Source organism: Neomonachus schauinslandi, chromosome X, assembly GCF_002201575.2.
Source record: "Neomonachus schauinslandi chromosome X, ASM220157v2, whole genome shotgun sequence".
NCBI lineage: Eukaryota > Metazoa > Chordata > Mammalia > Carnivora > Phocidae > Neomonachus > Neomonachus schauinslandi.
The window spans coordinates 91,314,567-91,335,749 of record NC_058419.1 but is presented as its reverse complement, the minus strand read 5'-3'; the positions used below and the strand labels follow the sequence as shown (position 1 = coordinate 91,335,749).

At 38.9% G+C, this 21,183-nt stretch overlaps 1 protein-coding gene across 1 annotated transcript in view; it reads right to left on the bottom strand.

Annotated features, from left to right (window-relative positions):
* MED14 (mediator complex subunit 14) overlaps nucleotides 1–21,183 on the bottom strand; it is a 71,621-nt gene that overhangs the window by 38,559 nt on the left and 11,879 nt on the right. The window contains exons 4-12 of the mRNA XM_021681842.2: nucleotides 19,632–19,805; nucleotides 18,870–18,999; nucleotides 18,084–18,212; nucleotides 17,639–17,746; nucleotides 16,956–17,088; nucleotides 15,837–15,987; nucleotides 15,221–15,332; nucleotides 3,208–3,333; nucleotides 833–911 (exon numbers count right to left, since the gene is read on the bottom strand). Of these exons, the coding sequence (XP_021537517.1) occupies nucleotides 833–911; nucleotides 3,208–3,333; nucleotides 15,221–15,332; nucleotides 15,837–15,987; nucleotides 16,956–17,088; nucleotides 17,639–17,746; nucleotides 18,084–18,212; nucleotides 18,870–18,999; nucleotides 19,632–19,805 (1,142 nt within the window). The remainder of the gene's footprint in view (nucleotides 1–832; nucleotides 912–3,207; nucleotides 3,334–15,220; nucleotides 15,333–15,836; nucleotides 15,988–16,955; nucleotides 17,089–17,638; nucleotides 17,747–18,083; nucleotides 18,213–18,869; nucleotides 19,000–19,631; nucleotides 19,806–21,183) is intronic.

Sequence of the window (21,183 nt, the reverse complement as noted above, 5' to 3'; positions counted from 1 at the left end):
TGGAATGTATTACCCAGAATAATGATTATCATTTTTCATATACAATTACACTAAGCAGCTGTTCAAAAGGAGGCTCATAAAACACTATCTACTGGCATTAAAAACCTTATCTTGTTAATGAAAACATTACCTGATTATAGTGAAGTCTTCAAATATTTATACAACTCAAACTGGCAGCGAGAAGGGGTAAGGCTAGATCACAAAATCAACAGAGCTCTCTGAACAGTCTAGCCCCCTCCCCCCTTCTCCATTTGCCAGTTTGGGTTTTGATCTCTGAAATTTATTTTTATCCCTTGGAATTCTGTTTTATTAATTTTAAAAAAGAGTTTGTTAGAGTTGCCATAATGGACTCTTTAGTTCCATTTCCAGTGTTCTTTAGTTTAACAGTATGAAGCACTCAAAGGATTTTGAGACAGTATTGAATGACAGTGTTAGAGAAGCAGAAACAACTATTCTGGAAGTGTCAGCTGGTAGATTCATACCATGAAGATTATCTGGGGTAATAAGACTCTACTGCAGAGAACATTAGATTCAATAAAATTCACTGTAAGTGATTTATACAGTGCTTTTACAGGAGGAAATGTGGCAAGGAATGAAAAGTAGAGTGCCATGCCCTTCAAACCTGTATTTGCTCTGGAAGGGAACTGGGTACAAAACACTGCCATCTCGGCCCTATTCCAAGAGAATTTCGATTCCAAGTACCAAAAGGTGCTCAAGTTTCATGTCATAAACATTAAGGACAGTGACTGATCAAGAGTAATGATGGAGAAGAAAATATATCATACCAAAGTAACTTTCCATTTTTAGTCTTGAGCTAAATAAATAAGCTTACTTCAGTTGTTGAATCCAAGGGATAATTCGTTTCATATCATCGTTCACAGACTTCTCCATGTCATCCAGCGTGGCCTGGTCTATAGAATATAGCACTTCATTAATTCACTGCTTACATGAGGCATAAAATATTTAGGTAGCCCAAAACTTACACGAAAATTATTGTTTTAGGCAGAAAGTAATGTTATTTTTGAGTCAGAGAAAAACCAAACTAAACGTATCGTCAGGCATCAATTAACCCAATTTGTTTACCCTCTTTAACATTTAAAGAGAGTTACAGGTCAGACAACTAATTAATAGCAAATGTACACTAGCAGGATGAACAAGTAACAAATACAGGAATTAATTCTTTGCCTACATTTTAATTCCCAAAACTCTTGGTGTGTTAATTTTTTTCACTTACATGTATTTCAAATTCCTAGTATCACTAAACTTAGAACCTTAAAAGTGCAAAAACTATAAAACTCCATTAAAATGTTTATTTATTGGGGCGCCTGAGTGGCTCTGTCGTTAAACGTCTGCCTTCGGCTCAGGTCGTGATCCCAGGGTCCTGGGATCGAGCCCCACATCGGGCTTCCTGCTCAGCAGGAAGCCTGCTTCTCCCTCTCACACTCCCCTTGCTTGTGTTCCCTCTCCTGCTGTTTCTCTCTCTCTGTCAAATAAATAAATAAAATCTTTAAAAAATAAAAAATAAAACGTTTATTTATTAAACACAAATAATTTCTGGCATAAGCAAGAGCTGTTGGCTTAAGTTCAGCTTGCTAAATGTCACTTAGAATTTTTAATGACACCAAAAAATGTTATAATAGCATGTTGCACAAAAAGCAAAATATAAAATGATTTCAACTAAAGAAAAAAGTATGGAGAAAATCAGAATACCATTGCTATGGAAATTCTTATGTTGAAGCCCTAAACTCCTATGTGATGGTATTCAGAGGTGGGGCCTTTGGGAGATAATTAGGTTTAGACGAGGTCATGAGGGTATAGGACTGAGGTCATGATGTGATTGGTGTCTTAAAAGAAGATACTGGAGAGCTTGCCTTTCTGCCACGTGATGACAGAGAGAAGGCCTACATCTCCAAGCCAGGAACAAAGCCCTCACCAGAACCCAACCATGCTGGCAACCTGATCTTAGACTTCCAAACTCCCAAACTGTGACAAAATAAAATTCTATTGTTTCGGCAAACCTCTCTGTGGTTCTTTGTTATGGTAGCCTGAACTGAGCCAAGCATATATCCTCTAAAACAAGAATGACTGCCAACAGGTAACTATTTTTTGTTTCTCTCATTTTACACGTTCATTTTCCTTATTTACGAGTATGTATTATGTAAATAGTCAAGAAAACAGTTAAATAAAAAAAATTTTTTTTTTTTAAAGATTTTATTTATTTATTTATTTGAGAGCGAGCGAGAGAGAAACAGCATGAGAGAGGAGAGGGTCAGAGGGAGAAGCAGGCTCCCCGCCGAGCAGGGAGCCCGATGCGGGACTCGATCCCGGGACTCCAGGATCATGACCTGAGCCGAAGGCAGTCGCTTAACCGACTGAGCCACCCAGGCGCCCTAAATAAAAAAATTTTTTGAAGAACAATTGCCTTGTGCTTTGGAACCATAGTTAAAAGGTAATTCCTAAGTGTGCCACTTATCATTTAGCCAACATAAATGCAACGTGATTCAAAGTAATGAGACCAGCGTTCTATGAACAATTCATAGACAAATTTATCTTTATACAGTATAACCAGAAAACCTTTTATTTTCATTGATCTAGCTTAATATTAATTTCAAGCGGTAAATGCGCTAATATGTGCAAGAACACTGTTCCATTAGCAATACAAAAACACTAAGTGCCAAGTGGTTCATCATTTCAGACCACCAACTTGGTAACAGATCATGTTAGAAATCCAACGTTAATGTCTACTGTGTTTAGGCTAAGAACAACAACAACAAAAAAAACCAAAAACCCTCTTCTCCAGGATTCTGTATCCTAAGTTAACATTTAGACGTTTACACTGTCATAAATTTGTTCTTCAGCCATGAGTGACATCAGAATCCCCTGTAGTTGTTTCCATGTCACCCAACTATGAGTGGTAATATCGCTAATCTAAAAAACATCAGCCATCAACGTTATTACTTTTACAAAAAGAGAAACAACATGAATGCACTTCATGTTGGGAGGTTTAATTTTTGATACAAGAAAATCCAAAGGAGACTTAAAATTGGCCTCAAGGAACAGACGTCAGCCAGAGTTATCCCTTCCACATAGACTTTCTGTACTGCTAAACCACCCCCTCCAATACCAGAGGTAATGGCAGAAAAATTTTAGTTTGCTTTTGTGAAAGCATTCTTCTTTACGCTGAGTGACTATCATTGAGTCACGTACCAAGTCCATAAAGCATCAACTGAAACATTCCAGAATGCAAGTCTACAAAAATGTGCAGACACTCTGAGTTACCGCAGGGCTCCAGGATGGGAACAACAAGAGCTGGAAGTGCAGTCTCTATGGAAGCTGAAAGGTTAAGAAGGAAAAAATTATATTTCTATCTGAATATTTTACAGAAAAAAAAATATTTTTCAGTGAGTAGAAACAAATGAACTATCAAACAATCCTGAATGTTAAAGGAAAAACAGGATTTTGCAAAATTGGAATAGGACTATTATGTCAATTAGTAGCTCAAAAGGAAGGATGTATTCCCCCGAGGTGACTTGAAACAAACAGACCCCTCTCGAAATACTACAGCAAAAAAAAAATCCCCAGATTCCTTAAAAAAGGTTAAAAGAGCTAGTGAAAACATGAACTTCATCAGTGAGCTGAGTTCTAGTTTTACTTCCATTCAGTAATTACTAAGTAGTTAGTTTTTAAGGATTTTCTTTTTGATACGTGGGAAGAAAATTGGTAAATAGAATAAATTTCATCTAGGCCTCAATATTTTTAATGTTGTTCTTCATAAACAGAGGTTTTCTGGCAATTAGGGCCTGTGAGTTAAAAAAAACAAAAACAAAAACCTGAAAACCATTACACATTATTGCTATATAAGAAAAAATTTTTTCCGGTTATTTATGCAACCTCATTTTCAAGTCACAGATGAAATAAGAACACAAGCAACTGTTAAACACCCATTCCCAAAGCTGCCAATGTACTTGTTCTAGAGCTTCATAGTATTTCCACCAGGCCCAATTAACTCTTCCCTTAATCCCACAAACTGGCGTAACAAAACCCAGTAAAGGAGCGAAGCACAGCCCCTGCCTCTCAGATTGAGGAGTTATAAAAGGAATATACTCTTCTAGTTACCACGATCCTCTAACGCTACAGCACAGAAGAAAAGGCAGGCAGTGAGCAGAGTGGTAATGTAGGCCTAGCCTTTCACCAGGTGACTTGTCTGTGCTACTCTGTTAAACAAGAATAACATCTTCCTGTCCATGCCATGGGTCCTTAGGAGGAAGAAATGACAAGTTTGTGAAGGTGCTTTAAAAAGCAAAGTGCTCAACAACGTACATTATCTATAGTCCTCTATGAATCAAAGAAACAAACCAAAACCTCTTATTAGGAATTTGCACAATAATTAAAATGGGTGAAGTTACCGTTGGTGCGATCCATACAAAGAAATTATCAAACAAGTTAATAAAGCCAAAAAATGGCAGGAGACATATTTAATCAGATGAAAACAAATTTCTTTCAAGTAGATCTACCACATATTTGTAAAGAAATGTTTAACAACACAGAGCCAGCAGAACTATCACCTAAAACACAAAAGAACAAAAAGGTATAGAAATTTCTTTTACAATATTTTATAATTCAGAGCAGTGTGAGAAATTAGTTCAGATTATGTTTTGCTGAATTTACTGTTAATATAATAAAGTGCTTACAGAGTTGAAGCAAGATTGCTTACAGAGTTGAAGCAAGATTGCTGATTTTTAACACATATCTGTACTGTTTTAAGTCCTAATGGATTAGAAATGTATTCTTTAAAGCAAAACCATTTTTATTTTTTTCTTTTAATTTAAATTCAATTAATTAACATAGAGTGTATTCTTAGTTTCAGAGGCAGAGTTCAGTGATTCATCAGTCTTATATAATACCCGGTGCTCATCATATCACGTGCCCTCCTTAATGTCCATCACCCAGTTACCCCATGCTCCCCACCCTCCCTCCCCCCCAGCAACCCTGTTTGTTTCCTATGATTAACAGTCTCTTACAGTTTGTCTCCCTCTCTGATTTTGTCTTGTTTTATTTTTCCCTCCCTTCCCCTCTGATCCTGTTTTGTTTCTTAAATTCCACATGAGTGAGATCATATGATCACTGTCTTTCTCTAGCAAAAACATTTTTAAAGTGGAGAAATGATGTAAAGCTCATTCTGACAATTGGGGTAACAATTATAATTTCAATCTAATTATCAAAATTGAGTACTCCTGAAAAGACAGGGCAGAAAATATAGAAAGCACAGTCCAAAAGATAAAAAATGCTTTGATGTGTATCCCTTCTAACTGCCAATGTCCATATTTTTCTTTACGGAAAATAAAATCCATAAGGTCCTAAGCATTTAAAGGCAACTGGTTTGAAGGTATCCAAACAAGGCGAAACTTACCAATAAAATATAGAAGAATTAAAGGCTGTGCAAGCCTACAGGATGGTACACTACTACTTCCTGCAGCAGGAATGTATGTATCAATCTCTTTTGTTTCTCCCTGTCTATGTATTGAGGACCAGATGCGGAACGGACCGATACACAGTAATATAAAGTGTGAAGATGAAAGAGAGGCAACTAAGCCCGCTTCTGAACTGCCCCCGAGACCCTGATTCTGGCGCTGCCGCATCGCAACAGGAGGGAGACTACCCTGGCTTTCAAGAGACAGGAATGCTGCAAACGGGGCTACCTGACACGTGACCTTACGTGCCCTGCACTGCCTTTTTTGACCTTCTCTCCAAAGTTCTGCCTACTCTGCTTCGAGACATTCCCACCCCCATGAAACCACACACTGCCATCTAGACTGTCCAAAACCTGCTGTCTGTCCATTCCCCCAGCCCTCCCTTGAAATGCTCCCTTGTCCAAGCTACTCATTTCCTGGGCTTATGACAGTGAGGAGTGGGAAGAAAAGCCAGGTGATTAAGGGTGATTGCACTAAAGGATTCCAAGAACAGTCCTTGGTCCCAGTAAAGGATGTGACTAAAGCATGTTTTCCCATCACAAAAGGGATCAAGTAAGACAGCATGAAGAATACAAATGCACGAACACGAGTTTAAAAACAAGTTAAAGCATGTGTTGTAAAATGGTGGGTCCGCAGGCCCTTTCCTATAGCAGTCCTCATTTCCAGAACCGTTCTGATTAAAGCAGGTCTGAGGAGGCCAACCCCACACGCAAGCACCTACCTCTCCTTCCTCCAAAACACAGTACAGTCTCCAAAGCACCTTTCTCTCACACCAGGACTCCACAGACACATAGAACATGAAAACCACTGCTGGAGCACACTCCCACTAAAGGTAGAGATCTAGGAAGAGCCTGGACTAACATCCTTGAGTTACAGAAGAGAATGGGGCCCAAAGAGTGTTACTTGTTCAAAAGCACACAGCTCTACTCAGCTCTACTCAACCTTCTGGCTGCCCAACCAGTGAGATCTCTACAAAATGGCGCTGAAGAAAAATCTTTGCAACTTATATTAACAAGACAAAAAACTATTCTTATGTAAATACTTGGTTAGTCTATTTTTCAAAGTAATTTAAATATCCCCTGGGCAATCACAGTTTTTTTACTTACTACTAATAATAAACCTTGTTTGTGGAGGATACTAAAATAAACCAGAGCCTATCAAAAGAACACAAACTCTGATTTTCCGCAATCCCAACAAATTTTAGAATTTTACTATTTTGAAAAGTTAGAAGTTAAAAAAAATTAAGATTGCAAAAATCCTTAACAGTCTTCTTTACAAGGGTGCCAAGACAATTAAATGGGAAAATTGTTTTTTTTTTCAGCAAATGTTACTGGAACAACTGCATATCCCCAAACAAAAGAAAACAGCTGGACCCCCTACTTCACACCACATACAAAGGTTAACTCAGAAAGTAACCTAATATAAGAGCTAAAACTATGAAACTAAAGACAGATGAAAAGATGTTCAAGAATCATTAGGCTAATGCAAATCAAAACCACAGCAGATACATCAGGTTCACACCCACCAGGACAGCTAGAAACCAAAAGACAGTAACTGGTATTGGTAAGTATGCAAAGAAACTGGAAACCTCACAACACACTGCTGGTGATGAGATTATAAGGTGGTGTTAAACATGTAAAAAGGTAAAACAGTTACCAAAAGACCCAGCCCTTCCACTACTAGGTACATGGCCAAGAGAAATGAAAACAGGTCCACACCAACACCTGTACAAGAATGTTCAAAGCAGTGATATTCATCATAGGAAAAAAAAGTGGAAGTGATGTGGAAAATAAAAGGCAGAAGGAAATGTAGATAAAATTAAATGTCCTTATAACATGCAGCCCACTGACAAATACTTGAGGCAGGCAGAGTATAATGCTCCTCCAGGAAGCTCCCAACTGTCTTAATGTTAATGCCTTGCTAGAGGAAAAAACAACCTTGGTTTGACAATAGCAAGGCCTCAGGTTTCCCCAGTCTTCTTTTAGCATATGAAAATCCTTTTGAAACTTCCCTTATCTTTACTTCCCCCCACCCCAAAGTATATCATCTGTTGCTTCTCACAATCCCAGGGCAGCAGCTCCTTCTGCCCATGGGTCCTATCCCCATGCTTTAATAAAACCACCATTTTGCACCGAAGATGTCTCAAGAACTCTTTCTTGGCCATTGGCTCTGGACCACACCAAACACACCAACATCCAAAAACTACGCCATTTGGTGCCCAACGTGGGGCTTCAAAAGTCTTGGCATCTGGACTCCGAGCTTCGGTGCACACTTGGGGAGTACTTTGCTCTCCCTTTACTCTCATTTCAGTGGCTCTTCAAGGAGTAGTCTTATTGGAACCTTTTCATGTCAACTGCCCAAGCTCCAATCCTCTAGCCCGTGGCTACTCTACAGGGAGGAGAAAGCCTGCCTTTTGGCTGGAAGTTAGTACAATGGCCGGAATGGTAACGAGACCCAGAAACTTGATGCCCTCTCTTTATTCCTGTCCTCATACAAAGTTGTCTTTCTTGGACACAGGACAGCCACCTAAGTGACTAGCATGGCTACCAATCTTAAGACTCCCACGTGAGGTTTCCTCCTTACTCGTTGAATGTGATCCCTTTCCACATCCCTGGTCTTGCCATTTCTGGCCGCAAGACCTCCACTGGGATCCGGCTGAAACCAGTACCCAATTGAATTAAAACCCAACCTGGGACCGGTTTCCTAGGGAAGTTGGCTGTAAAGACTACATGTGTTGGAATGTCGCTTAGATCATCATGGATTTCTATCTTTACTGTTTTCTGTCAATGTCCTCTAACTACTTAAGTTACAAAATTGGGTACTTTCCTCTTGTAAAACTTTTCTAGTATTTTCCATGGGTTAAAAAGGGAGGGTTCTTTGTGGCCTTCATGGCGAAGCAAGCCTAGGTGCGGTGTGACCTTCATGGCGGGGACTTTAGGGCAAGCCAAGGCGCAGTGTGACCTTTGTGCCAAGCCAAGCCAAGGCACAGTGTGGCCTTCAGGGCAAGGTAAGCCAAGGCGCAGTGTGGCCTTCACAGTGGGTCCTTCAGCAAGGCAAGCCAAGGCATGATAGGGCCTTCAAAATAAGGTAAACTAGGTCCATACGCTGGCACCCATTGTAGTCTAGAATGCAATGGGGAAGCGGGGGGGAAGGAAGGCAGGCCTCCCTCCTACAGGGCCTCTAGGGCAGACAGTGATCATAGCGATTTTGTTCGAGACGCCCTGTGCTGCTTTGACATCAGGAACCTCTGATGTATCCTGTGCGTGGGACCCCACCTGGGAGTCGGGGGTATGGGGGTTTTTTGGTAATGGACCATTTCTCTTCAGTCCCCAAGGACTCTCCCTTGGAATGCCTTTTAATCCACTGGAAACCATTCGGATTATAAAATTTAAGAAAGGTACTGCATGGCCTCAGTAGGATCTATCAGTTAGCTCTCTTCTGCAAGGAACAGCAAATAGATGGAGGTACCCTAAACCCATCCAAGGCCTTCAGGGCTCTAAATCAGGACCCAAACCTAAGGGCCTCTTGCAGAACGTGTTTGGTCGTAATCAGACCAGTAAACTCCCTCCTGATATATGAATGATAATTATCTACATAGGCCTCTTCCCAATAAACCCAGGTTACTGGAGGAAACACAGGCCATTCCCAGCAAAGGGACTCTCTCACTATTCCTCCTAATAGACCCAGGCTACTCTAGCACTACATGAGGGCTTCTCCCTCATTTCCCAGGTTAATGGATATAATTGGAACCAATTTGCTCTGGTTAGTCTACCTTGGGATGGGGACTTTAAGGAATATTCCCAAGGAGCTGCTGAGACTACCTTTGTTTCAGGGAAATTCCCTGTCTTCTCCGGCCTACCATGGGTTGCCTATTTCCTTTTGCTGGTGGGAAAACAGCATCTGCTCCTCTGTTGGAGCTGATGAGCTCTAGAGTTGGACCCTTTTTTCTGCCTTTTGGCAGCCCTTGCCTCTTCTGCCTCCCTCTCCTCCTGTTTCTGCATCACCTTGAGTGCGGCCTGCATAACTGGCTTTTAGACCATCCTTCGTGCCTCCTCCTCCTTCCCTCACTATCAAGGAGCGAAGAAGAGCATCCCCTGGACTTAACACCACCCACTTGAGATTTCCCCACCAGTGTCCCAAACCTAAGGGCCTCTTGCGGAATGTGTTTGGTCGTAATCAGACAAGTAAACTCCCTCCTGATATATTGACAATGGAGAACAAACTGACTTTTGAAAAGAGAATCCAGGTGGAATATAATTCAATTATTTAAACTAACTTAAGTTTGTTGGTTTAAGGTAGACCTGTCTTTAAAGTTATCAGCATTAAAGGTGAAACTTTTATTCTATCAAGATTTACTGAAGGTCAAATAAGCTCGTGTTATCTCTGTTACAATTTGTTAGCAAAAAGATGACTTAAAATGATGGTTAATTGTCTCAAGCTTTCATGGGTAATTGTTAAGATAGCTTTCCAAGTCTTTGATAACCTGAAACTTCAAAGTTTTGCTTAGATAAGTGGGACTGAATTCATTAGCCATCTAGATCTTTTCCAAATAGGATAAAGTGCTAAAGCACTGATTACTGGATGTCAGTTTGTGCTTTTGACTTCTTAGTGTAGAGAAACTAAGGATATTTGGGTCTGTCAGTAAACATGCTCTGTGCTTAACTGATTCATAAATTTGCTGTCTAAAGAGTTTTGGTATAACAGTTCACAATTTGTTACTACTTAGCTTTCACTGGAGACTAAGGTTTCTAAGAGTTAAAATTTTGCTAAATGTAATTAAGACTGATGGAAATAAGGGAAGCAACTCTGAATGAAAAAGTTGTAGGTCTGTTGTAGGGAAATCTCTGGAAAGGAATTTTACATGTGGTCGAGACAGACTAAGATTAAAATGAAGGGATTTTTTTAAAAGATTTTATTTACTTATTTGAGAGAGAGAGAGAGAGAGAGCCAGTGCAAGCAGGGGGGAGGGGCAGAGGGAAAGAGAGAGAGATGCAGACTCCCCACTGGGCAGGAGCCCTGATACTGGACTCATCCCAGGACACTGAGATTATGACCTGAGCCAAAGGTAGACACTTAACCAACTGAGCCACCCAGGCACCCCTAAAATGAAGGGATTTTAAAAGTACATGGGCGGGGCGCCTGGGTGGCTCAGTCATTAAGCGTCTGCCTTCGGCTCAGGTCATGGTCCCAGGGTCCTGGGATCGAGCCCCGCATCGGGCTCCCTGCTCCGCGGGGAGCCTGCTTCTCCCTCTCCCACTCCCGCTGCTTGTGTTCCCTCTCTCGCTGTATCTCTCTCTGTCAAATAAAAAAAAAAAAAAAAAATCTTTAAAAGTACATGGGCATAAGATTGAAACTTGCTTTTCTCTCTGTTCAAAAGACAAAGTTTTCTTGAATTAATTGGTGTGCTGTTGATAAGAAAATGTAAACAAAGGTTTTATTCTCTTTTGCCTGCCCAGAAAACCTGTTTCTATGTGTTGTCTTTATCAGGTCTTTGATCACTTAGTTAAAACTTCTCAATCTTAAAGGAGTTAAGTTTTGCTAACTCCATTCAACTCCAAAATGGAAGCAAAATTGAGCCACCCTGGCGCCCCACTTTGATTTTTTTAACAAACTTCCCAAGATTTAAATTGGAAATAAAGTCTCTTTCACTCATTAGGCCTTCTTATTAGTATGTTATTCTGGAAGCACGTTAAACAAATAATAAGCCTTAGGTTACATTTGGGTAAATGCTATAACCATTCTAGAGACGATATACAGTTCTAAAGTTTTAATATGTTCTGGTATGAGGCCATTACTTAATATTCTGATTACTGAACAGAAATAACCAAATTTCCTTGCCAGCTATGGTTGTAACCTCTTATCAGATCTTTAACCATGTCCATTTTTGAGTCTTTTTTCATTTATAGTTATTGTTCTTATTCTCTTGCAAAACGTGTTTCATCTTCAAGGAGAATCATAAAAAGGGCTTTTGATAAATACAGGTTTTTTATATCTTTAAGATCATAAAATTGAAATTGGTTAAGAATTTCCAGAACTAACTAAACTGAGGATGATTATAGTTTGACTCTTGTTTAAAACTTTGCAGGTTCTTTAATATTTGTACTTCCAGACTAAGGAAACTTTCTCTTAAGATATCTATGATACAGAAAAATAAAATAAATATTCCTCTGAACAAACAGAAGCCTTTTACTTATCTGAACCCTCCGAAATTCAAAAGGTCTCCGAAACGTATTCTCTCTTCCATGGCAATTACAGTCATTTGCCTAAGTTCAGTAAGAATGTGTTCTCCTTGTAACAGGACACCATTGGAAACAGTGGTTATTTTACCAAGGCTTTGACTGGGATGTCATATTTGAGAGAGACTGGCATCGACTCAGATATGACCAGACAGCTTTAAGGAACTAAGGTTGACTTTACGAATCCTGGAGCCAATAGAGCCCCTTGGAACTGTTGGCCTGATAGCTTGCTTACAGAGTTCCCAGCAGCCTTACCAGGTGAGTAAAGAGTATCACTTCCTGGCAGGTGCAGGAACCTCTGGATCCTTTGAGGATCTCAAAAAGAGGAATTTGCCCAAATCTACAGGTATTGCAGGCATGTCTGGCAAGCACTTGGCTTGGCTTCTGGCCTCGGGAGGCTACTAAAAGTTAAACGTAGAGATTCCTTTTAAAAAGTTCCAGCAAAGCAAACTGTAAAAGATCTCTATGATCACTCACTATTCTTGTTGAGCTTATGTAAATCATTAGGCCAAGTCTGTTAAAACTGGACTTGTTTTACAAACAAAATAGTCCTGATATGGCTATCTCTGATTAAAAATGAAAATATTTCAATAACACATTTTTGTAGATACTAGATTTTAAGCATTGAGACTCAAGAACATTGGATTACTCTTTTACCAGCAGGGCTTCTCCGAATGAGGATTGCCCCCAAACAACCAATAGGGTTAAGTCCTTTTGAGTTACTATATGAAAAACCTTTTCTCACTGTAAACCTATCAATAGATGGAGACTATAATGCTTTGTTACATTATTCTCTTGAGGCTGGGTTATATTCATAAACCTCTAAATGAATATGCAAACCATGTCCTCCCTAAACCTCATCTGACAGTCACTAGCAACCTATCCCATATAAACCCTGGAGGCAGGGTTTATTTAAAGGACTGGAAGTCTAATACAGCTGGGGATTTAACTCCAAAATGGAAGGGCCCCTACCGGGTCATATTATGTACTCCCACTGCAGTAAAATTAGAGCGGCACTCTTCATGGACTCACATATCTAGAATAAAACCTCTATTTCCTTCACAGGAAACCAATGAGCAAACTCTAGCATGCCTTTTTATTCCTGTGAGCCTGTGAAAACCTCAAATTTCTTTTCAAACGACAATAAAGGACTGGAGGAAAATTTTAGTTAACTATCAAAGGTCCTTTTACTCAGAGTTCTCATTCTCATTATAATATTAACCTTCTTTTGTTGTCTCTTTCGGTGTCTTCCTGCCTGGTGCCAAGACTCCTTCACTACCGTAACTTCTAGCTGACAGGATGATCCTTTCTACTCAAGGAGGTTCATATATGTTGTCTACCTTGGACTGGCTGCCTTGGCCTTTGTAACTCCGATATATATATTCCCCAACTGACCAATGTTGACCCACAAGTAGGGACATCTCTACACCCCTATTAGCAGAAGGAAGTTAAGGAAGATGAGAACTTCCACCCTCAGCAACCTTAAAGATTTAAGGGTCAAACTGTTCAGGGGGGAATGATGTGAGAAACAAAGGCAGAAGGAAATGTAGATAAAATTAGATGTCCTTATAACCTGCAGCCCACTGACAAATACTTGAGGCAGGCAGAGTATAAGATCCCAACTGTCTTAATGTTAATGCCTTGCTAGAGGAAAAAACAACCTTGGTTTGACAATAGCAAGGCCTCAGGTTTCCCCAGTCTTCTTTTAGCATATGAAAATCCTTTTGAAACTTCCCTTATCTTTACTTCCCCCCACCCCAAAGTATATCATCTGTTGCTTCTCACAATCCCAGGGCAGCAGCTCCTTCTGCCCATGGGTCCTGTCCCCGTGCTTTAATAAAACCACCATTTTGCACCAAAGACGTCTCAAGAATTCTTTCTTGGCCATTGGCTCTGGACCCCACCAAACACACCAATATCCAGAAACTACATCAGATGCAACCCCATCAATGATGAATGGAGAAGCAAAATGTGGTGTATCTGTACAATGGATTATTGGACAATAAAAATGAAGTACTGAAGCATGCTTTAACATGCACAAACCTTAAAAACGTTATGCTAACAACAATATCCAGAAGACCACACATTATATGATTTCATTTATCTGAAATGTCCAGGACAGGCAATTCTAAAGAGACAAAGTAGATTAGTGGTTGCCAGGGGCTGAAGGGAGGGATGAATGGGGGAGTGACTGCTAATGGATACAGAGTTCTTTGGGGGATGATTAAAATGTTCTAAAATTAGATTGTGGAGCTAGTTGTACAACTCTTCAGTATATTAAAAACCACCGAATGAGTGCACCATATGTGAATTTTATCTCAAAACTATTACAAAAAGGAAGAAAATGGGGGGGGGGTTATGTGTGCTTTCTAACCCCAATGAAAGTTTTGTACACTTTCCAATCAGAAATTTTAGGTCTGTATTGAACATCCTTGCTTGAGGGATTAAAATGGAGGTGGGTGGGGGTGAGGACTTACACTGCATCTTATAATTAAATTAAAATTATCAAAACCCGATAAATCTGTTAAGCCCCGATGGGGCTAGTGGGCATGTCCCCGCAAACAAGATTTAAGGCCAACACTTGCAGTTTTGTTAAGTTAAGCTGCCCTTCCCCTCAGTCTTTAGTTTGTTTTCAGACCCTCTTGTACACCTCTTTTCTTTCACTTTCTTCGAATGATGGTTGTATTCTAAATACAAATGTATCTTCCTGACTGTCTTTCCTTCAGGCAGTATTTTTACCTAATTCGTCAAAGTGGTACCGAAGAAGCTGCTTTTTAAAGTATAATGGACTGAGCTGGGCTCTGTGGCGATGAAAGGCAGTCCCTTTGCTACCAGAACTATTAAAGACATCATAATATTTATGGCACTTCCCCTACATCAGCTCACTTAATTAAAGGCTGTTCACTGTGGGCATGAGGTCATCACAACCAAAAACGAGTGGGGTAGGGAGAGTGAATATGTTCATGATACTGTGAAACTATTTCTAGAATGAAAGCACTGGCTTTCTAAATGATTGTCCCCCAAAGCTCTAAACATACTAAGTAAGCAAACTTAGAAGATTTTGCACTATGTGTGTATATCTATATTTCTTATCTGAATCCCACTAATGTATTAACAATTCAAAAAAAAAAAAATCTTTAAAAAGACCAGGGATAAATTCTGCTTCCCTCAAAGAGACGTATTTTATAAATAAGTATCTGCAAAGCTGCCTTATTCTTAGAAGACCTAAAAAAAATAAGATTCATAGTAAGATGTTAAAATAACTTCCATTTCAATAGGAAAAAGGCTTTAAGGAGGTTCAATATGCATACATTTCAAAAATAAGGCCAAGCTAAAAAAGTAAGAATAAGAGAAAAATTAGGACAAGCTTGGTAGAGCACAAGTTAAAATGCAGAAATGCCCAACGTCCACAACAAAACCAGGAGAAAAAGTCAGATTAAGAAAGATGCTTCATAAAAGTGGATACTAACACAAACAAAAGAAAGGCAGAAACGCCAGTTTAAAAGAACCTACAGTTTTCATTGGCATTGAAGCCTCGCAGAATGGCCTTCAGTTCCTGGAGTTTCTGATGAGCTCGTGCATGGACACTGTCAATCAGGAGCTTTTCTATTGATAAGTGATCAATCTGCATAAACAAGAAGAACAGGATCGTATGTGCAATTTAAACATATTTACTTTAAAAGTCTGAGAGCAGATTATTGTGTTTCAAGACAGTTCCTTTTAGAATCACACTGATTTTTTAACCAGTAAAAGCAAGCAAGCTTAAAGTTAAAAAGAAATATACAGTAGTATATGGTACTGGTAGCTTAAAGACCACAGCTAACATTTTGGCAAGTATGTATCAAGACAGTATATGTATTGGTTATCAGTGATTACATGGCAGAACTTCAGAATAAAATGGTGATCTGACCTAAGTTAAAAAATTTGAAAGAACATTTTAAAAATTATATATAACATTAGTTATTAAAAAAATGCAAAAGCATAACATTTGTCTAAAACAAGTTTCATAAAAGGTTTTAGGAACAACTGGGTATTTTAAAGAATTTGTGTTAAAAGTTTTAAGTATAAATATTAAGTTATATATATTCATTTAATCAAAACAGTATTAAAATATATTGAGATCTTTTACCTTCATGGCCCTTTCTACTAATTTGGAATCAGAAGCTGGCAGAGGAGGATCATGAAAAATCTGTAAAGGCTTAGAGACATCATTTTCATCGATTTTAATTGTAACTTTGTGAACAGATGCCGTCCCTGTTTTTCTCCCAAGAACCTGTTGACTAAAGAGAAAAAAAGAAATATTTTCTTTTTAAAAAACATTTATTTATTTGAGAGAGAGCGAGAGAGCGAGCGAGCACAGGCAGGAGAACAGAGGGAAGAGGGAGAGTGAATCCTAAGCAGACTCTACACTGAGCGCAGAGCCCAACACGGGGCTTGAACTCATGACCCTGAGATCACGACCTAGCCGAAACCAAGAGGTGGACACTCAACTGACTGTGCCACCCAGGCACCCCAAGAAAAAAAGAAATATTAATAAAAATTTTTCCCAACACAGCCTGTTAACTTTTGGAATAAAACAGAAACAATCTATTGTGTACCTTAGCCAGAGCCTAGAACATGACAGGCCCACAGACTATTCTATAATCCAACACAGTATTTGATTTATGTCCTTAAAAAAAAAAAAAAGACACAGAATTTAAAAACAAAACACATGCACAGAAACAAGCAAACAAAAATCCCAAAACAAAACAACCTGTGTTCTAAGAGGTGTCTACTAATCTCTGATTCCTTCACAGAAAATGGGAATCAAGCCAAGTTCCAGGGAATCAAGGACTGTAAACAGCCTGATACTGATTTTCCCCAAAACCCTCCCCCAAAAAAGATTTTAAAGGGCACAATTCAAAATGTAAAACTGTGATAAGCAAGCATGTTTTAAAACATACCCAACAATTTTAATGGTCTTTCAGCAATCTGGTGTGAGCCCAGAGTAATCTAACTTTTTAAGAAAGCAAATCTTAATACAAATAAAAGTCTACGTATTTAAAACATGCCACGTTCTAAGAAAGGGGTCAGTTATAGATGCCCTATGTGGTTTATACGATACCAGGAACCTTACTATATAAAATCATGTTGCTAAGAGGTACACAGCTATTGGTATATAGTAAATCAGATGCATGAGAGAAAAAAAGGAAGAAAGACAGAGTATTAACAGTCATAGCATGAACTCACCAGAATCAACTTCACTTACTTCCAAACTGAGAGGGAGAGGCACTTTCCAGCATGGTACCTTTCCACCTGCACAAGGTCTCCCCACCGCTCTCGGATTAACATTAGAGTTTGGGAATGTAGCACTTCTAACTGAAGCGATAAGCAGAAAGAATCTGATGGGTCTCGTTAAGCAAACTTAATAAATCACTACAACAGCCAATGAAGTACAAGCAAACTTCATTTAACGAAAGCTTTATTTCCCCAAAAGCTGGCTATGAAAGAAATTTCTGGAATTATATTTCTCCGATGACATATACTAAAAAGTGTTACAATTTGTGGCATAATTTTAGAAAGAACTTTTATGTTTAATTTTGAACCAACATAAACAAACTGTAAGGTCCAGGTTGCCCGCTAATTCATCAGTTTAGAGAATATGAGTAGACCAAATAGCACTGGTTTTTTCCTCCAGGTTGTACTATTTCTAATTCATTTTTGTTTTTACCTGCAAAGTGAACAGTAAAATTTAAAATTTGGTTTATTACAAATGTATAATTATTCTTCACACTGACCTGTTCCCCAGCCCTGTTTCTACCCCCAAAAAGGAAGGGGGAGGAAGGAGTTTAGTCTGCTACAGTTCAGGATGGGGGAGGCAAATGGAAATGTGGGGAAGAGAGAGACACACAAATTCCTTACAAATATATGTCTCAAATTTCAAAAGGATACGTAGGCAGTTATACATGTCCTGAAGAGGTTTTTCATCAGCAAAGAGTCTAGACTGCACCAGCTGATGGATAAAGTTGATTTGCATACTATGAACCAAGGCTCGCCCATCTTCCATTGGCAGGAGAAAAGAAGGTGGTTAATCAGAAAAGTGTACAGATCATATTATAGTACCAACTAAGGAAGAGTATACTAACACTAAATTAAAAAAAAAAAGAAAAAAGAAAAAAGAACTGAAGTTATCTATCGAAACCAGAGAACATTATACTTGAGAAACACTAAAGCCTCTACGGATAGGTAGGTAGGTAGGTATGATCATCCTAATAGCTGCTTCAAACGACAGGATAAACTGCTAAACATTTATTATTCTGCAAGAATGTTTCAATAATATAAAAACACCAAGCATTTGAATTAATATTTATGATTTAAATCCGTATTTATGATTTACCTCCTGTTTCCTTATCCTCAACTAGAATTTCTAGCTTGAGAAGACGCCATGGAACATCTGGATCATCTCCCATCACGGTCAAGGTGGCTTCAAATTCTCCCTCAACTCGAAACTTCACCCGGCCATTTGCTTTTAGAAGAAGAAAAACATTACTACTTGCTAGAAAATAAGCAGCTTCCTGCTAACCTAGAATGTTCAGTCTAACTTAAAAGAAATTTTAAATAGCTTGAAAGTTCTTTCCTAAGTGTCCAAAGAATTCAGTAGTTCCTGCATAAGCAATAGCCAAAGGCAGTTAACACTTTTTTTTTTTTTTTTAAAGATTTTATTTATTTATTTGACAGAGAGAGACACAGCGAGAGAGGGAACACAAGCAGGGGGAGTGGGAGAGAGAGAAGCAGGCTTCCCGCAGAGCAGGAAGCCTGATGCGGGGCTCGATCCCAGGACCCTGGGACCATGACCTGAGCCGAAGGCAGACGCTTAACGACTGAGCCACCCAGGCGCCCCAAGGCAGTTAACACTTCTAACATCAATTAACAATTTTCTCTTGAGGCGTAACTCTGGCGCTTCTTCTCTCCTCCCTGCTCCCAGCTTCACATACCAGCATTTTATCCCCAGGTACTAAAGAGAAAAATGACTGGGTTGACAAGTCACATATTTGAACACCACCTGAATTGCAAGCCAAAACCTCAAAATAGTATTTCTTCGAACGAAACCCTAAACGCTGTTTAAAAAAAATTCTAACAAGTCAATTCTTTAAAAAAAACTAAATAAACTTCAGGTACATACCAACTGTAAGATTTGCTAACTGAGGAGGAAGATCTGTGGTCACAAGCCGATGTCTAAGAATCTGATTGAGCTGGTGAAGTGTGGCTTGTTTCTCAATCTTGGTAATTGGGTCTGGAGGAATAATTTTATCCTACAAAAAAAATTAAGTGATTTTAAAATAATGTTACAAAGAGACACAATCTTTACCTGTGCCTGTCTTAGCATAATATTTTTGTACTTTGCCCAAGAGAATCTCAACACTCATTTCTGCAGTCTACATCCAATAATAGTGACATGACCATTACCATCATGCTTTAGAATGCCAATGATTCCACCAGTCACCCAGCTAAGTCAGTAATACAACACGATCTTCTTCATGCTCTATTTATGAGACCAAGTTCATGTCACTAGATGACTTGCACCACTTCTTAAAAGTATAAAATACAATAGCACCAAGTCAGTAAACAACTACCACAATAGTACTTAAAAAAAACAACCTTCCAAAAAGCAACTAGCATGTAGTATTTTCACATCTGAAATAGATATAAGTTAATGTGCACATGTTTAACCTTACACACACATAGATTCATCCATTTTGATAGTTATTCACATTCTGGCCCTCAATTTATTTCAAAAAACCACAATTTTAGTTATAGAGAAACAAGTGAATTACATGAAATAATTGTTTTAAAAATAGAGAATAGTTGTTTTGTTGGTAACACAGTACACTTCATTGCCAAACCCTTCAACTTTAAGAAGGGGAATGGTGAGGAATGCACTTACCCTAATGCAGGTGGGCAGTCGTGGGTAAGACCCAGTAGTCAGTACATCAATGGCATACGGGATGGCAAAACTAGGCAGGCGTGCATGGACTAGGGCGTCTCTAGCTAACGAGGCCAGGCGATCAGCAGTATCCACAAACAGGATGGCTTGCTGATCTAAAAAGCTTGAAATCATCTTTAAAGCAAAGGGTAAATATATTAAGCTTCATTGATAACAAGCTGCTTTTGCACTTCAAATATCATTTATTCATTCCAAAGTAAACTTTGAGGGAATTAATAGTTTTCCACATTTTGAAACATTTCTTCAAGAAATTTCCCAGTAATGTGAAGAAATATTTAATACATTTGTATTTGGCATTAAAAACAAAAACTTTCTATCACTTTAAGTAAAAGGTCTTCCAATTTGTTTCTCCATCCTTAACATTACAAGTACATTAGCAGAAGTTAGGAAAAATAAATAGAATAAAATGCTTTTTACTCTCACAGACTTCTGGAGTTGGCTGGTAACAAAGTAGTTAAAAGCATGGACTCCTAGACCCAGACTGCCTTAGTCTCAATTTTAACTCTGCAACTTACTATCCCAATAACCTTAGGCAAGTCACTTAACCTCTCTGGGCCTCAGTTTTTTCAACTGTGAAATGGAGATAATGATTTCCAACCTCGCAAGGTTGTTCTGAGGATTAAGAGCTAATGCATACAGGGTTGCCTAGGTGGCTTAGTCAGTTAAAGCGTCCAACTCATGGGATGGAGCCCTGCATTGGACTCTGTGCTCAGCAGGGAATCTGCTTGAGATTCTCTCCCTCTGCTCCTCTCCCTACTTGAGTGCTCCCTCTCTCTCTCAAATAAATAAATCTTTTTTTAAAAAAAGAGTTAGTACATTACAAAACCTTCAGAACACTGCCCAGAACACATAAAATACTCCCTAAATGTTGCCTGTTGTATGAAATCTAGGCCAACTTCATACCCCAAACAGAAATCCTTTCCATCAGTTCTCTATTGAATGCATTTCATAAGGGTACCTGAACTAGCAGAGTTCATCACGGAGCTGAAAACTACTTCCTTGAAACTTTTATCTTCTATTCTGGAGCAGTAATGTCTCTCATGTCCTTCAAATAGGGGAAGCCCATCCTATCTCCAAGCTAAACATCCCAAGTCACTTCATTTAGTCTGTATCTCCAAATTTCTGACTCACCACCCTTGTTCTGCTGCTTTGGAAATACTCCAATTTATCAGTGGTCAACTTAAAACATGGTATCCAGAATTAATACCACATCACACCCACAATTAATACCGGTACACAATGTCCTACATTTTCTCAGTATTTCCATACTCATTTTTATTATCTGATCTTCACAACTCTAGGAAATAGACAAAACCAGATAATGACTATCACCTTAGATATGAGAAAATTGAGACTTAGGTTAAGACACCTGCCCAAAGAAAGCCAACAATCAGAGAAACTGGAACCAAAAAATGTTTCTTCTCTTAGACTGCCCAGAAGTGCTACCTTGCATGACTACTAAAATGGATTTCTATCAATGACAACAACATTA